This window comes from Saccopteryx bilineata, chromosome 12, assembly GCF_036850765.1.
Source record: "Saccopteryx bilineata isolate mSacBil1 chromosome 12, mSacBil1_pri_phased_curated, whole genome shotgun sequence".
NCBI lineage: Eukaryota > Metazoa > Chordata > Mammalia > Chiroptera > Emballonuridae > Saccopteryx > Saccopteryx bilineata.
The window spans coordinates 57,168,877-57,185,025 of NC_089501.1; the positions used below are offsets into that span (position 1 = coordinate 57,168,877).

General features: G+C 56.5%; 1 protein-coding gene across 3 annotated transcripts; it reads left to right on the forward strand.

Moving 5' to 3' along the window:
* The first annotated feature begins 788 nt into the window (after positions 1–788).
* CCR6 (C-C motif chemokine receptor 6) lies at positions 789–15,681 on the forward strand. 3 transcript variants are annotated; one of them, XM_066247725.1, is made up of 3 exons: positions 789–877; positions 14,218–14,319; positions 14,456–15,681. In XM_066247725.1, the coding sequence occupies exons 2-3, from the start codon at positions 14,317–14,319 to the stop codon at positions 15,572–15,574; spliced, it is 1,122 nt and encodes a 373-aa protein (XP_066103822.1). In that variant the 5' UTR covers positions 789–877; positions 14,218–14,316; the 3' UTR covers positions 15,575–15,681. The 3 variants fall into 3 exon arrangements, with proteins under 3 accessions (XP_066103822.1, XP_066103823.1, XP_066103821.1); XM_066247726.1 differs by lacking the exon at positions 789–877 and adding an exon at positions 1,173–1,261; XM_066247724.1 differs by lacking the exon at positions 789–877 and adding an exon at positions 4,046–4,205.
* The last annotated feature ends 468 nt before the right edge of the window (positions 15,682–16,149 follow it).

The following is a 16,149-nucleotide window of genomic DNA, read 5'->3' on the forward strand; positions in this document are numbered from 1 at the left end:
TGTTTCTCTTTTTGTTATTATTGACATTTGGTTGATATGATTGACATGGCTGATATGACTAATAACACTGGATTAGTTTTAGGTGCACAACGTAAAGATTGATATTTGTCTATATTGATACTGTGAAGTAAATGGTGGCCACAATAAGTCAAGTTAACGCTCGTCACTATGCATCGCGGTGTTGACCCCACATTGATCCGTAATACTTCACATCCTTTTCTTCTTCTCATCCCCAAGTCACAACAAAACGAGCTGATGTTTATTAAGAGCTGCTTTAGGTGCTGTCTGAACTCTGTGACATGGCCCAACCCCTGAGTCCTGTGACACTGTGCGGCTGGCTCTGTCACAGTCTGTCACACAGAGGAGGGAACTGTGCCGTGAGACGGGCCGGTGACCTGCCTCTGGGGGCACTAACCACATGTCACCTCCTGTCCACATGCCCAGATCTCCCCGGACAGCGAACGGAGAGTCCCCGCTGACCGGCGAGGGCAGGTGGAGGCGTGTGGGTGTTTGAGGCTTTCTCCTGGGGGTGCCGGCCGGGTCTTCTCCTCAGCTCCACTCCTGGCTGGATGTGTGTTCGGGGGAGGGGGGGAGTCATGATTATTTTTACACTCTGCAGAACCTAGACGGTTAACCATCTGCGTTTGGGCAAATAGGCGTTCCTTTTAAATAGGAAGTGGTAATTCAGCAATTTGCTTTTGGCCAATTCCCGTCTCTCTCTCTCTCTCTGTGTGTTTTTCTTAATGACCACTAGAAATCCGACCTTGTTCTCAGAACCCCACCGGTGTGGCGTGGGCACCCGGAGGGTTACCCGGGCGGGGGTGGGGAGCAGCGTGACAGAACAGCTCTCTGTGGGTCACACACAGCGTCGCTCCAGGTAAGCGCGGTTACGCCACCTTCGCCCTTTTGCAAACGTCTCGGTGTCCTCTCTGGTCCCCTCGTCTCAGGCGTGGTGGACGTGGCACTGTTTCGCTCGAGGGTGCCCGCCCTTGACCAGACGCTCGCACTCTCAGATGCGGTCCTTCCAGTTTCAGCAGCAGCTCGGGGCTGTGGAGAAGTCCCCGGATCCTCTGACTGTGCACTCAGTGGTTTCGCTCTGACCACCTTCCCCCGGAGCCTGGGTGATGGCTCGGGCACCACATCTGGAGGGAAACACGGTTCTTTCCTTAACGATGGGCCCGCCAAGGGTCCGACATGCTAAAAAGCAAAGCCAAGAGGTGTTTCTGGGGGCCGTGCACGAAGTGCTTTCTGCAACGCCGAGGTAAGGAGATGGGCGTCTGGGTTGGCTGGGGTCTGCGGTGGGGAGCTTGTAAGGACAGCCCTGAAGAGAAATGGACCTGGCTCAGGGCAAAGCAGGAAAAGCTCTGATCACAGATGCAAATGTCACAGGAATGATGGAGCCTGTGTCTTGTGCCTGTAGAAGGTACACAAAGATCTTTAGGAGAGACTGCCACAGAACACCCCCCCCCTGCCCCCGCTGCAGCCAAACCTGCGGGGTGGGGTGGGGGTCAGAAGACGGACGTGGCAGAGGTCAGCACTGTGAAGGGATAAATGCAAGGTCTGCATGAAAGCGATTCTTAAAAGGATCCAAGTTCTGCAAAGAAAACGGAAAAGCAGGATTTCAAACAAGCAAAGGGACCAGTGAGAGAGAGAAACAACCCACCCACCTCTATACAGATCACTGGAAAAAACCTTCGGGCTGCTTTCTTTGGTAACTAACCGCTCTTACTCAAAAGCAGAAGGAAGCCCGAGGAGGGGTCGGCCCCGCCGGGGCGTGTCGGAGCCAGGCGAGCGCCCTGCGTGCCCAGGGATCCAGATGCCCTGAGAAAACACACCTTGATCCTGAGCGCCAACGGGCGCGGGAGCGGGCGGCTGCGGGCACAGACCGGCGCGGGAGCGGGCGCGCTGATCGGGAGCTGGTTGGGGGCCCACACACTTGTGTTTTATGCATTTCTGAGCGGTGCAGACGGACCCACTAGACTGGCTGGAGGCCAGTATGTCACCCAAGGGCGCAGGACCCATGTGCCTCGGGGGCCCCCCTCGCAGGCTCCCTGTTAGCCCGGGGAGGCCGAGCTGGAGGTGAGCGGCGTGTGCACCTGTCAGTGAGTGGGTTAGCGAGCGATTCCTCAGGTCCGCCTGTCCCCAGTACTCCCCGCTGGGTGAGGTGGTTTGGGAGGGGACGTGCTCCTTGGGGAGAACTCCGAAGAGCCACTGATCGGGGCGTGATGCAGACATCTGAGAGGGGGGTGCGGTCAGCATCTATCTCCCAAACCGAGCTATCCCAGGGCAAGTTTTCTCCTCCCAACCCCAGGGCTGACATCTAAATGCTGCTCTGTCCCCGTGTCCAGTCATTTGAATCCCCTCTGATGCAACAATTCTATACGCGGCCACGCACGCCTTCCAATAACGAAGCCACTCGTAGGACCCACCCGTCTCACTGATATCAGACCTGACCCATGACTCAAAGACACAGGCAAGCACCGGGCAGACACATCCCTTTCTTGGAGAAGCCCCAAGCCCTCTGACAGCGTCCTCACCACGGGCTCTGGTGACAGATGGGCACGGGGCACCATGACAGTCCGTGTGAGAGCGCTGCTGGTTGTATCGTGGGGTGGCCCAGGTAGAAGCCGCCTGGGAGCTTCGTGCCCGTGGTCCTCCATGGACGGGCGGCCCAGCGGTCCATAAAGTCCAGATCCGTGTGCAATAAGCCGTCTGGACACATAGGGACAGTCTGCTGAAAGGCAGGTTTCTTTCCCTTTGTAAATGACGTTAGCACAGTTCCCAGGGCAGGCTGGTTACGGTTCCTCAGTCCTGGTGTTCTCCAGCTGGAAAGGGGGGGTGTCTTGGCTTACATTAACCCTTTCCTTCCCAAAGAGCAGTGCTCTGCGTCCAGAGATTCTTACTCAGCAGGTCTGATCTGCCTGCTTCCGTCCTCACATCCCATAAGGGTCTCCCCCCACCCAACCCACCCCACCAGTCAGAGAGCTGGTCTTCTCCTAAGGCAGCCATGTCGTTCTTGGTGAGAGCTGTTCGAATAGTCTTCCTCATGCAAGGACAATTCTCCTGCCGTCTCTACCCGCTGGGTGTATTCTCACCCTGGGTGGGAGGAGGTTGTCAGTCTAGACCCTCTTTCAAGTGACACCGGGTAGCTGATGACCCCGTTCCTATCCAACTCCAATTCTTGGTTGGGCAGAGTGGTTTCTCTCCTCACCGTGGCCGCTCTGCTTCAACTGCGTCCAGCCAGCCCCTTTTCCATCACTGGAAGTCACTCTGTGAATCTGACCAGTGCTGGATGGATAGAACTATCACTTGCCCCATTCTAAACTTTTTTTCTTAAGCGAGAAGCGGGGAGGCAGAGAGACAGACTACTGCATGCGTCCCGATTGGGATCCACCCGGCAAGCTCCCTGTGGGGTGATGTTCTGCATCTGGGGTTATTGCTTCGTTGCTCGGCAATTGAGCTATTTTAGCGCCTGAGGCAGAGGCCATGGAGCCATCCTCAGCACCTGGGGCCAACTGGCTCCAACCAAGCCATAGCTGCAGGAGAGGAAGAGAGATAGACAGAGATAGAAGCAAGACGGGGAGGGGTGGAGAAGCAGATGGTCACTTCTCCTGTGTGCCCTGGCCGGGAATCGAACCCGGGACTCCTGCACGCCAGGCCGACGCTCTACCACTGAGCTAACTGACTAGGGCTCATTCTAAACTCCTAAGTTTTAATGATTCATTGACTGAGCCCGGTCCTTTTTTTTTTTTTTTTAAATGCTGCTGCCAGAGGGAATCACCACAAATTAGCAGCTTAAACAACCCAAATTCTGCACCTTCCCGTCTGTGGGTAAGAAGTCCGACACCCAGGCCTCCCCAGTCTGAAATCGAGAAGTTGGCAGTGCTGCACTCCTCTGGGAATTTCTGAAAGAGGCTGCTTCCTCGCTCAGCTGGGCTGTGGCCAGAGCTCAGCTCTCAGTGGCTGTGCCACCAAGGTCCCCATTTGCATGTAGGCTGCCGGCGGAAGGCCATTCCCACGCGGGTCCCAGAGGCCACTGCATTGTGTAGCCTCTGGTCGCAGACCAGCAGCGGGGCCCCGGGTCCCTCTCGTGCTTGGGGACTCTCGTCCTCCCTCTGTCTCAGCCGGGAATGTGTCTCCACTTTGAAGAGCTCACGATCACCTCGGGCCCATCTGGAGAACCCAGCACGCCCTCCCAGCTCAAGGTGGGTTCCCTCTTCCCTTCTGCCTTGTGGAGCCGCCTGTTTACGGGTTCCAGGGATTAGGACGGGACATCTTTGGGGCCAGGGTTTGCCCACCGCCAGGGCCAGAGCTGTTTCTGTGCATCACACAGGTATCTGCTCTTAAGTATGAAAGCAACCTGCCCTGTGGTGGTGCAGTGGATCAAGCGTCGACCTGGAACGCTGAGGTCGCTGGTTCAAAACCCTGGGCTTGCCTGGTTAAGGCAGAAATGAAAGTTGATGCTTCCTGCTCCTCCCTCCTTCTCTCTCTCTCTCTCTCTCTCTCTCCTCTCTCACTCAAAATGAATCAATAACATCTTATTTAAAAAATGGGGAAACCTTTAAAAAAAAAGTAGGAAAGTCACCGTGAGTAGGGGTGGAACTGCCGTGTGGGTGAACGTGCCGTTCGATGACCAGGCAAGGACTGCACCCACGTCCTGACTCATTCACTCGTCTCCTCGTGACCTCAGGTAAAACTCCTCAAAGTTCTGCTGCCGCTCAGCTCCCCTCTGTTGTCTGTGTGGTGGGCCCTGCAGGACCTCCTGTGTCCCTGGTAGGGTTTCCGGGTCGGCTCTGCTGTGCTGGACTGTGCTCAGGGTTCTGTGCCTGGACTCGTTCCAGTGTGGGCCGCCGCCGTGTTCAGACCTGACTGACGAGCTGGCCTCCTCTATTTTCATCCCTGAGGTTGGGGTCAACCCGGGCGGCTCACGGCTGCAGGCCAAGCACAGCGCCACCCCAGGGAGGGTCCCGCACTGGGCGGCGTGAGGCGGTCCCCTTCGGGCAGTCCCCAGACCACGAGCCAGCGTCCAGCTGTGCTTCCGTCCGGCTCACACGTCCCCGTCCCGATTACTTACACGTTTCAGGTTGAATCATAGATTCGTAATGTCTGCAACACCCCGCCCCAGCTGCTGTCTGCACAGTCGCCGGTCATCGTGACCGTGGCAACCGGGGCTGGGAGCTGCCAGGGCTGTTGGCAGACACGCGTTGGCAGAGGGCGCCCTGTCCACCCCGAGCTCGCCTGTCTTTCTTTCTCGGTGACCTGGGGCCGCCCGCCCGCAGTCCACAGCAGCCGGCCTCTCCCAGATGCACAGGCAGTGAAGGTCACTCTGTCACTGGGCCCTTATGCAGGTCCATTCTCCAGGGCTCCCCAGGCGTCATTGTTGGGGCCGGGCACCCTAACTTCCAGGGCCTCGTCTGGTTCCACATGGGCCCTAGGTGACAGACACCCCAGGGGACGGGAGGACGAAGACGCCCCGTGAGGAGCTGACACTCAGGCAGGTGGTGACAGTGAGTCACTGGTAGGGTGGCGCGCCCCCCCCCCCGCCCCGAGGCAGCCGGATGCGAGAAGAGAACCCTCTCTCAGCTGGGCAAAACCCCAACTGGCAGAACAGCACTCCTAACGTGCTGTCACGTGATTTCCCACTGGGGACCTCAGAGCCCTCCCTCCCGGGGACAGTTCAGAAGCTCGTCCCCCTCCTGCTCTTCACACCAGCTGGCTTTGCAGAAGCATGTGTGTGCCGTCTGCCTGAGAAACCTGACTTAGGAAATACGGAATTGTGAGGGTCATTTCAGCCAGGTGCGTCTTATACGTGACTTAAAGACCGGAGAGAGGTCTGGCGAGAAGCGTAGGGGTAAGGAGTGCATGCGGGGAGGAAAACGCGTCAGGACAAGGGGGGCTGGCCCCCATTCCGAGGAGCTTCACAGGGTGTCGATCGTGGGGTCCCCGAGAGACGGACAGACAGCCGAGTGCATTCACCGGCCTCTGCCTGCTCCAACCTCACCAACCAGCTCACTGCGCTCTGTTCATCAGCGAAGGCGCAGAAATATCTATTTTAAAACTTCTCAGAGTCTTTTTTCCCCGTCACAATTTTCATAACGGGAGCAGCCTTGTCTCCAGAGAGCAGGGCAGTCGCTGCTCACGAGCGGAGGCGATTTATGTGAACAGAAATGGGCCTGGGCTCCCCAACGTGTCGTGGTTGGCACTGTGTCACCCACACGATTTCTCCGAAACAACAGACGTGACTCTTGTGGTGAAGATGGCGGTCTGGAGGCAGGCTGAATCATTTCCAGTCACCGTGGTGGGGGCAGGGGGGGCTGCCGCACACGTGAACATGGCCACGGTCTCTGAGTGGAGAGTCCTGATTCTTAACCGTAACAGCGCTGGTTTCATCGTTATCCGGGTTCGGGTACCGTGTATACCACGCAGGTCCGAAGCACCATCCGTAAGCAACACGGAGTTTCCATGTTTGGGGTGACTGTGATTCGTTCTGCCATCCTAATCAAAACTAAGAACAGCCTGACCAGGCGGTGGCGCAGTGGATAGAGCGTTGGCATTGGCCTGGGATGCGGAGGACCCAGGTTCGAGACCCCGAGGTCGCCAGCTTGAGCATGGGCTCATCAGGTTTGAGCAAAGCCCACTAGCTTGAGCCCAAGGTCACTGGCTTAAGCAAGGGGTCACTTGGTCTGCTGAAGGCCCGTGGTCAAGGCACATATGAGAAAGCAATTAATGAACAACTAAGGTGTCACAACGAAAAACTGATGATTGATGCTTCTCATCTTTCTTCGTTCTGGTCTGTCTGTCCCTGTCTGTCCCTCTCACTGACTCTCTCTCTGTCTCTGAAAAAAACAAACAAACAAACAACCAAGAACAAGTTGGAGGACATTAAAATGGCGCCTCCCACACGAGCATCATTCAGGGCAAACGTCTAGCGCCTCTGAGCATCCAGCCAGCTCCTCCCGCCAACCCAGCCCACGACACAGCCTTGCCCGACAGCGGACTTCCCTCCACCCAGAGCCAGCCCCTTGCTTCTCTGCGCACCCACTGTGGTTGCCAGGGTCCCACAGGGTCATCACGTTCCCTGACAACTCCTTGACGCTGGAGCAGGCGTCTGACTCCACCTCAGTGCTCACCCTCAGTAGACGTTCACAAATGCTTGTTGAACCGAATTAAGGCTGAGTTCAGAAAGCACTGTCTCTTCGTGTGGTCAAGGCATTTCCCTTCCCGTGGGTGTTAGCTTGGGCGTGGCATGCTGGCTCGTCTGGGCAGCCTATCCCTGCTGCCCCACACCCGTCAGGATGGACCCCACCTCCGTGTGGCATGAGTCGTGGTGTGCCAGCCCCACTAGTGAATGTCTGGAGACGCCCCCCACCCTTGGTTTGGCATTTGGTCCAACACAGCCCCTTCCCACAGTCCCTGCTGTGGCCCTGTGGCCCCCACGGCCATGCCTTCCCCCTGCTGGCTCCCCCACCCCTTCCTGCTTCACACCCTTCCCACTCTCTGCACCTTTCCACCCACTGCCCACGCAGCTCCCACGCCTCCTTAGTCCCCAGGGGGCCCCCTTTCTTTGGCCTTGAGCACCTGCTGCCTGCACATTTGTATGGAACTGTTGGGGGTTATTTTATCTATCTATTTATATTAAGTGAGAGGAGGGGGAGGCAGGGGGACAGACTCCCGCATGCGCCTGACTGGGATCCGCCCGGCATGCCCACCAGGGGGCGATGCTCTGCCCATCTGGGGCGTTGCTCTGTTGCAACCGGAGCCATTCTAGTGCCTGAGGCAGAGGCTACAGAGCCATCCTCAGCATCTGGGGCCAACTGGCTCGAATTGAGCCATGGCTGTGGGAGGAGAAGAGAGAGAGAAAGACAGAAAGGAGAGGAAGAAGGGTGGAGAACAGATAGGTGCTTCTCCTGTGTGCCCTGGCCAGGAATTGAACCCTGGACTTCCATACACTGGGCTGATGCCCTACCACTGAGCCAACTGGCCAGGGCTTGGAGTTATTTTAAAACTGACTTTATTGATATATGAATGCAATAAATGTCACTGATTTGAAATACAGGCATATGGAGCATTTGGCTGCAGGCCACCACAACACAGCAATATTGTAATTCAGCATGTCACACAAATTCTTGATTTTCCAGTTCATATAAAAGTTATGCTTCCATCACATTGTAGCTTAGTAAGTGTGCAATAGCATTGTCTAAAAATGTGTACATGTCTTAAATACTTTGTTGCTAAGAAGGAAATGCTAACCATCATCTGAGCCTGTTGGAGAAATGGGGCTGATACACTTGCTCAGTGCAGGTTGCCACAAACCTTCCTCTGGTAAAAAAAAGTGCAGTCTCTTCTGAGTGCAATAAGAGGAGGCGAGAGACACACCACCCTCACCACCTTCCCAGCCAATCTCTTCTCAGGCCCGCCCAGACGACCACGGGTTTGATTTCCACCACCGTTGTGTTGCCTTTTCTAGAATGTCGTCTAAATGCAACAATGCAGCACCTGGTCTTAGATGTCTGGATTCTTTACCCAGCAAACACCTTTGAGAGTCACCGTGTTGGAGCGCATGCTGGTAGCGTGTTCTCTTTTCCTGTTGAGCAGTGTCCCACCACGTGGGGGTGGGACGAGTTACTTATCTGCTCACCAGCTGATGGAGAGTTGGGTTCTTCCTGTTTGGGGTTGTTAAGAATAAGTTTTTTGGCCCTGGAAGTGGGTGGCTCAGTGGACACAACATTAACACGGTGCTCCAGAGACTGCGGGTCCGACCCTTAGGTCGGAGCATGTACAAGAAGCAATCAGGCCCTGGCCAGTTGGCTCAGTGGTAGAGCGTCAGCCTGGCGTGCAGGAGTCCCGGGTTCGATTCCCGGCCAGCGCACACAGGAGAAGGGCCCATTTGCTTCTCCACCCCTCCCCCTCTCCTTCCTCTCTGTCTCTCTCTTCCCCTCCCGCAGCCAAGGCTCCATTGGAGCAAAGATGGCCCGGGCGCTGGGGATGGCTCCTTAGCCTCTGCCGCAGGCACTAGAGTGGCTCTGGTTGTGACAGAGCGACGCCCCGGAGGCGCAGAGCATCGCCCCCTGGTGGGCGTGCCAGGTGGATCCTGGTCAGGCGCATGCGGGAGTCTGTCTGGCTGCCTCCCCGTTTCCAGCTTCGGAAAAAATGAAAAAAAAAAAAAGAAATAATCAGCACGCAACTACACGGGACAACCAAGGGCAACAACAGAGTCGGGGCTCCCCTCTCTCCCTCCCTCTCTGGTTCTCCCCTCCCCGCCCCTCCCCCCGGAAATCGATGGGAAAATTAACAACAAAAACAAAGAGTGAGCTTGCTGTGCACGTTCAAGTGTGAGCCTTTCGCTTTCACTTCTCTTGGGTGCATGGGTCGGAGTCAGGGGCTGATTCATATGGTAAGTGCCTGTTCAGCTTTTAAGAATCAGCCGCATGGCTTTCTGTGCTGAGGAGCGCTGCTCTCCACCACGGGCGTCTGAGAGCGCTGCCGCCTTCATCCTCATCTGCACCCCATTCCCCGGTCTCCTCTGCCCCCAAACTCTAGCCCTCGGAGTGGGCGTGAGGTGACGTCCCCGCCACAGCGACGGGGTGCGTTTCTCCAATGCTGAAGGGTGCTGAACCTCTAGCCCAGGGGTCCCCAAACTACGGCCTGTGGGCTGCATGCGGTCCCCCGGAGGCCATTTATCCGGCCCCCGCCACACTTCCGGAAGGGGCACCTCTTTCATTGGTGGTCAGTGAGAGGAGCACATTGACCATCTCATTAGCCAAAAGCAGGCCCATAGTTCCCATTGAAATACTGGTCAGTGTGTTGATTTAAATTTACTTATTCTTTATTTTAAATATTGTATTTGTTCCTGTTTTGTTTTTTACTTTAAAATAAGATATGTGCAGTGTGCATAGGGATTTGTTCATAGTTTTTTTTATAGTCCGGCCCTCCAACGGTCTGAGGGACAGTGAACTGGCCCCCTGTGTTAAAAGTCTGGGGACCTCTGCTCCAGCCTCTTGTGCTTATTTGCAATCAAGCATTTTCTCCGGTGAGTTGAATTCAGTTTTTTTGTTTTGCCTGTTTCTTCTTGACCGTGAGTTTTAAGAGGTCTTTGCACATTCCGGATACAAGCCGTGATCAGATGTAAGTTTCCAAAAAAAAAAAAAAGAATTCTCATTTGATGCTTTGTTGTTTTTTTCATCCTTGAAATGTCTTTCAAAGAGAGGAAGTTTTAAATCCCAATCAAGTACCGTTGAACAAGGCTTTAACAATTCATGCTTTTCGCAATGTATATAAGAAATCTCTTTCATTCCCAAGGGCACAAAAGATCTATGTTTCTGCTGGGTATATTTTTGGTTTTAGCTCTCTCAAACTCATTTGGAGTTATTTTCTTTTTATTTTTTTTGCCTATGGTGTGAGGTAAGGAATAGGGTCTATTTCTTTTATATGTGCCTATCCAGTGGTTTCCGTGCCATTTATTGAGAAGGCTGTTTTGTCCCCATTGAGCTATAATCGGCACCTTAGCTGTGGATCAGTAGATCACGTATGTGGGGGCCTCTTTCTGGACGCATTCTGTCTCACCGATCATATGTGTCTCCCCTTTATGTCATGATGGCTCTAGTGTCTTAGGAAGCTTTGCTATCAGGTAGTGTGAGTCATGCATCTTCTTCTTCTTATTATTATTATTATTACTCTTCCCCCAAAATTGTCTTGGCTATTCTAAGTCCCTTGGATTTTTTGTATACATTTTAGAATCATCTTGTCAATTTCTACAAAAAAAGTCTCTGCCACGATGGTGATTTAGATGGTGTTGCGTCTCTAGGTTAATTAGGAGAGAGCTGACAATGAACACGGAACCCCTTGATCCTGAACGTGACGCCATCTTCCCATTAGTTTAGGTCATATTTTGATGGGTCTTGGCAAGGCTGTGCAGTTTTCAGCATATAAACCTTGTATAAACTTTACTAGATGTATTCCTGAGGACATCACTTCGTGTTTCTTTGATCTGTGTATCACTTTTGTTTCTCAGGTTCAATTTCCAAATGCTTGTTGCTAGGATGCAGCATTTGTGTATATAGAGAGAGTGTCACAGTGTCTCATCTGATGTCCATAAACCTTGTATTTTACGTGTGGTATCCTTCATCTATGGAATCTTTATTTGGGTCTTTTTATATCTTTCAGGGCCTTCCTTATTACGTTTATGCTCTTCTCTCCCTTCTTGAATGCACGGAGTACATTTACAATATTTTTATAGTAGGTTTTGGAGCACTTTTTTTCTGCTAAGTCTATCATCTCTGTCACTTTTCTGTTTCTTCACACACATACACACACACACACTAATAGGTCATGTTTTCCTGTTTCCTTGAATGTCCGTGTCTTAGTGAGGCCGAGCTGTATGACAACGTACCACGGTCTAGGGGCTGACACACAGACGTTCATTCCTCTCAGTTCTCGGGGCTGGAAGTCTAGGGTCCAGGTGCTTCTGTCTGGTGAGGGCACTTCCGGGTCTGCAGACTCCGCTCTGCGTCCTCACCTGCAGAGAGCAGAGATGCAGGATGCAAGCTCTCGAGTGTCTCTTCTCCCGAGGGTCCAAATCCCACGCAGGCGGGGTGGCCCCACCTCCAGATGCCATCCCACTGGGGACTCGGCTTCAGCATACGAATTTTGGAGAGACACAAGCATTTGAGCTACCGCAATCTAGAAACTTTTATTCCTATGCCTGACATCGTGGCGGTCTGGGGCTTTCCTCTGGAATGCAGTTCTAGCACCGGAACCGAATGGGGCAGTTAAGCTGTGCTCTCAAGCTTTGTTGTGGCAGGGACCGGGCAGCACTGACTGTGGGATCATTCTCGCCCCACTGCCCCCAAGGAGGCAGCCCTCTGAGGATGCCACCCGACCGATGCCCATGACTTGGGAGGAGGGACGCTCTGTCCACGGGAGAGACCTGTTTCCAGCCTGCGAGAGCTCTGGGGGCTCTTCTGCCCCCCCTTTCTGGTAGCCGTTCGTCCAGCCCTGTGTGGCTTCCTCTCCAGGACTCCTCATTCTTCTGAGTGTCACCCCCTCCTCTCTCCTCTCTTGCTCTGCAAAGGGCAGCTGCCCTGGACCCCTGGAAATCTGATCCTCGTCCCCTCCTCTCGGCGAGATCGGCCCTCTCTGTTCGGGGGATTCCCCCGCTCTCCGCTGGGAAACAGCTTCCGGTGTAAGCTGGGGGCTTTCTCTCCTCCTGGTCAGGAGCCGCACCTCTGTGACAGCCGCCACCCATGTCCGAACACGGTCGCTCCCTGTGTCTGACAGGTGGCGCTGGTGGCGGCTGCCGCGGAGCTGGTCTCTGCTAACCCACCGCGGCTGGAGGCGCCAGTCTCACCGGCAGGTTCCCGCTGACGTGCGCGCAGACGGCCCATTCGAGGCGTTGTGCATCTCCGCACGTGTCTGCCGCAGACGCTCTGCACGCGTGTATCTCCGCACGTGTATCTCCGCACGTGTCTGCCGCAGACGGTCTGCGCGCGTGCATCTCCGCACGTGTATCTCCTCACGTGCGTCTGCCCGCAGACGCTCTGCGCGCGTGCATCTCCGCACGTGTATCTCCTCACGTGCGTCTGCCCGCAGACGCTCTGCATGCCCGCGCTCTGTGCCCCCAAGCGCTGCGCCCCCGTGGGTGCCGGCAAAGGGCCGAGGGGGCCCCCGCCTTCGCCCCCTCCAGCCTCGTATTCAGAGTGACGGACGGGCAGCCAGTGACAGCTCCAGGCGTCAGGAAGGCGGGCATTGAGGCCACCAATCCGGGACGGTGTGAGCAACGACGTCAGCGTCACATCACACAGAGGACGCTCGGGCCTCCCCTGCAGGTCAGTGTGGATCCCGACGTGGGAGGTGGAAGTGGGTGCAACGCACGCTCACCCAGAGGGCGCTCTGGACCCGCGTGTTGCTTCCTCCTCCCACGTCGGGGTCCACACTGACCTGCAGGGGAGGCCCGGCCGGCCCGCGGGACGGGCGATGGGGAAGTCTCACCTTCGCAGCCAGCGCACCCGCCGCCTGCACTTCTACTATTGCTGCTTCTTGACCCCTCAGGGCAGCGGGCGGGGCTGGGAGAAGCGGGGAGTGGGTGGGGAGCACACTGCACGTGAGCACAGAGGGTTCTGGGCCAGGGGTCTCGTTGGGGGGTGGGATGCCGGCGACAGAGAGCAAAGCAGGATGTAACTCCAACCGGAGACAAACGAGTGAGCGTGGAAACAGCAGAAACGTCCTCCCCCAACTGCGTTTGTTCCAAGTGACCAATGTCAGCGTCCTTGGCGCTAGGACTGCAGCTCTACCGTTCACTCACCTGCTGGCCAACGTCCAGCGCCTGGCACGCTCAGGGGAGGTGTCCGACGGTGGAGAGGGCTCGGGCAGCCGGTCGCACTGCCGCACAGACGTGCAATGCTTGGTATTCCTCTTCAGCTGGAGCTGCCCTGGTCACCTGCTGGGGACGCCCTCCCCTGCCTGGCCCTGTGTCCATCCTCCGTGGACCCCCCAAGCCAGTCTGTCCATGGAGCCATGCCTAATCACGCCGGCTCTGACCCCTGAGCGCCCGACACTGGTTGCTGAGGCTCTGCTGTGACTGCCCCCGCAGATGAGTGGTTACTCAGTAGACCACGCCCTGGACATATTTGTAGCTTTTATTCCTACTGCCTTTCCCGGCCGGAGAGTCGGGTTTAGCATATAATCATGAGAGGGACCCTCACGTTCAAACTTAAAAAAATAAACACCACCAACAAAAACGATCAAAGATTCTCACGTGCCTGCGTGGGTGAAAAATTACCGAACTGTATTATAAACGGCCTGCAGGCTGGAGCCGTAAGATAGAAATGCTTTGGACCTCGCTTCACTTTTTATACATTCTGTTCGGGGAAACCTTGTTGGTGGTGCTTGAAACTTTGCGTGGAGACTTTTGTGCAGGTCAACGTCCGTGGTTTTGCGGACAAAGCCCCTGTTGTGACGACTGCGGGCACCCTGTCCGGGCGAGCCCATTCCTGTGTGGGGCTAAGACCAGGGCCACCTGCTCGTGACGGTGACCATCGACCCGCAGAGACTAAAGGACGTGCCGTCTGGCCCTTTACAGAACGGGGGAGCCAACCCCCCGCGGGGAATGGGTGTTTTTGGGGTGGTGCACAGGTGTGCACTCCTGTTCGATTCGGATGGAGGCTCCAGCGTTCCTGGAACACGTGTCCTGACAGTGTGCTCTGCTTCCTTCCTGCTCAGGTCGGCTCTCCCTGTCACCTCCACTGAGGAGCGAGGGGCGAGGCCCGCCGCCTTCTCCATCAGCCCGGATCTCCGCCCAGGTCCCGCGGGACAGTGAGCATGGTGAGTGTGAGCGTCACTTGGGCCGGGAGTGTGGGCAGTCCCACACGGTGCCTGCGTGCGTGGGGTCTGCTCCTACACAGACATCTGGCCGCTGGGGAACGACCGACAGCTAACCCCACCCTCGCTCGTTTTCCAGGAGCAGATAGACTACAGCAGCGGGTACTTCTACGACGACGGCAGTGAAAACGCCAGTGTGGATTACCTCCCGTCCAATGACACGGCCCCGTGCAGCCTGCAGGAGGTCCGGGACTTCTCCAGGCTGTTCCTGCCGGTCGCCTACTCTCTCATCTGCGTCTTTGGCCTCCTGGGCAACGTCCTGGTGGTGATCACTTTCGCCTTCTATAAGAAGGCCAAGTCGATGACCGACGTGTACCTCTTGAACATGGCCGTGGCAGACATCCTGTTCGTCCTGACCCTGCCGTTCTGGGCGGTGACGCACGCCAAGGGCCGGTGGGTCTTCAGCAACGATGTGTGCAAGCTGGTGAGAGGCATCTACGCCGTCAACTTCAACTGCGGGATGCTGCTGCTGGCCTGCGTCAGCCTGGACCGCTACGTCGCCATCGTCCAGGCCACCAAGTCCTTCCGCCTCCGCTCCAGGGCGCTGGCGCACCGCCGGGCGATCTGCCTGGCCGTGTGGGCGCTGTCGGTCCTCATCTCCGTGGCCACCTTCACCTTCAACCAGAAGTACGTGCCGCAGGGCAGCAAGGCGCCCGTCTGCGAGCCGCGCTACCGCCAGGTGTCCGCGCCGCTGCAGTGGAAGCTGCTGATGCTGGGGCTGCAGCTGCTGTTCGGCTTCTTCGTCCCGCTCGTCTTCATGACCTTCTGCTACCTGCTCATCGTCCGGACCCTCCTGCGGGCCCAGAACTCCAAGCGGCACCGGGCCATCCGTGTGATCCTGGCGGTGGTGCTGGTCTTCCTGGCCTGCCAGGTCCCTCACAACGTGACGCTCCTGGTGACGGCCGCCAACCTGGGGAGGGTGAACCGCTCCTGCCGCGGCGAGAAGGCGCTGGACTACGTCAGGAACGGCACGGAGGTCCTGGCCTTCCTGCACTGCTGCCTCAACCCCGTGCTCTACGCCTTCATCGGCCAGAAGTTCAGGAGCTACTTCCTGAGGATCATGAAGGACCTGCTGTGCGTCAGGAGGAGGCCGAAGGCCCCCGGCTTCTCCTCCTGCCGGCTGCACTCCGACACCTACGTCGCCCGGCAGAACAGCGAGACGGCCGACGTCGACAACCCCTCGTCCTTCACCATGTGAGGTGCCCTGGGGCGGGGGGTGGCCCCCCGACACGTGGGAGCGTGGACACTGAGCGCAGGGGAGCCGTGTCCTCCCCGTGGGACCAGGACAGCCGTGGGCACGGGCTGTGAGACTCTCTACGGGGCTGGGGGTGGGGGAGGGCGGGCTGTGACGGGGGGCGTCTCCCGGCTCCACGTGACCAGATCGCTGGGACCCTGGTCTTTACAGCCGGCCTCCCGCAGGGCGGCAGGCTTCGGGAAACACTGGATTCCGGGGATGTGCTTACGAACGCGAATGTTTTCAGACGCTCTGCGTGCAGCGGCCCCCACACCACCATTTCTTCCCGTCGGAGCCAACAAACGGACAAACAAACAAAAAAAATCTCACGGTTTGAAAAACCAAACCAGAAAAAATAAAATAAAATAAAAGCCCTCATACCACGCATTCTAGGCCAAGGGTCAAACATTTCGTCCACCAGGGCGTCTGCTGTTGCTACACAGAGGTAGCCGAGGCCCGGCCGGCATGTCAGCCCATGCCCGTCGGTGCGTGTGGCAACCGTCGGGTTGCAGAGGGCGTGGGGAGAAGACGCTCAGAGC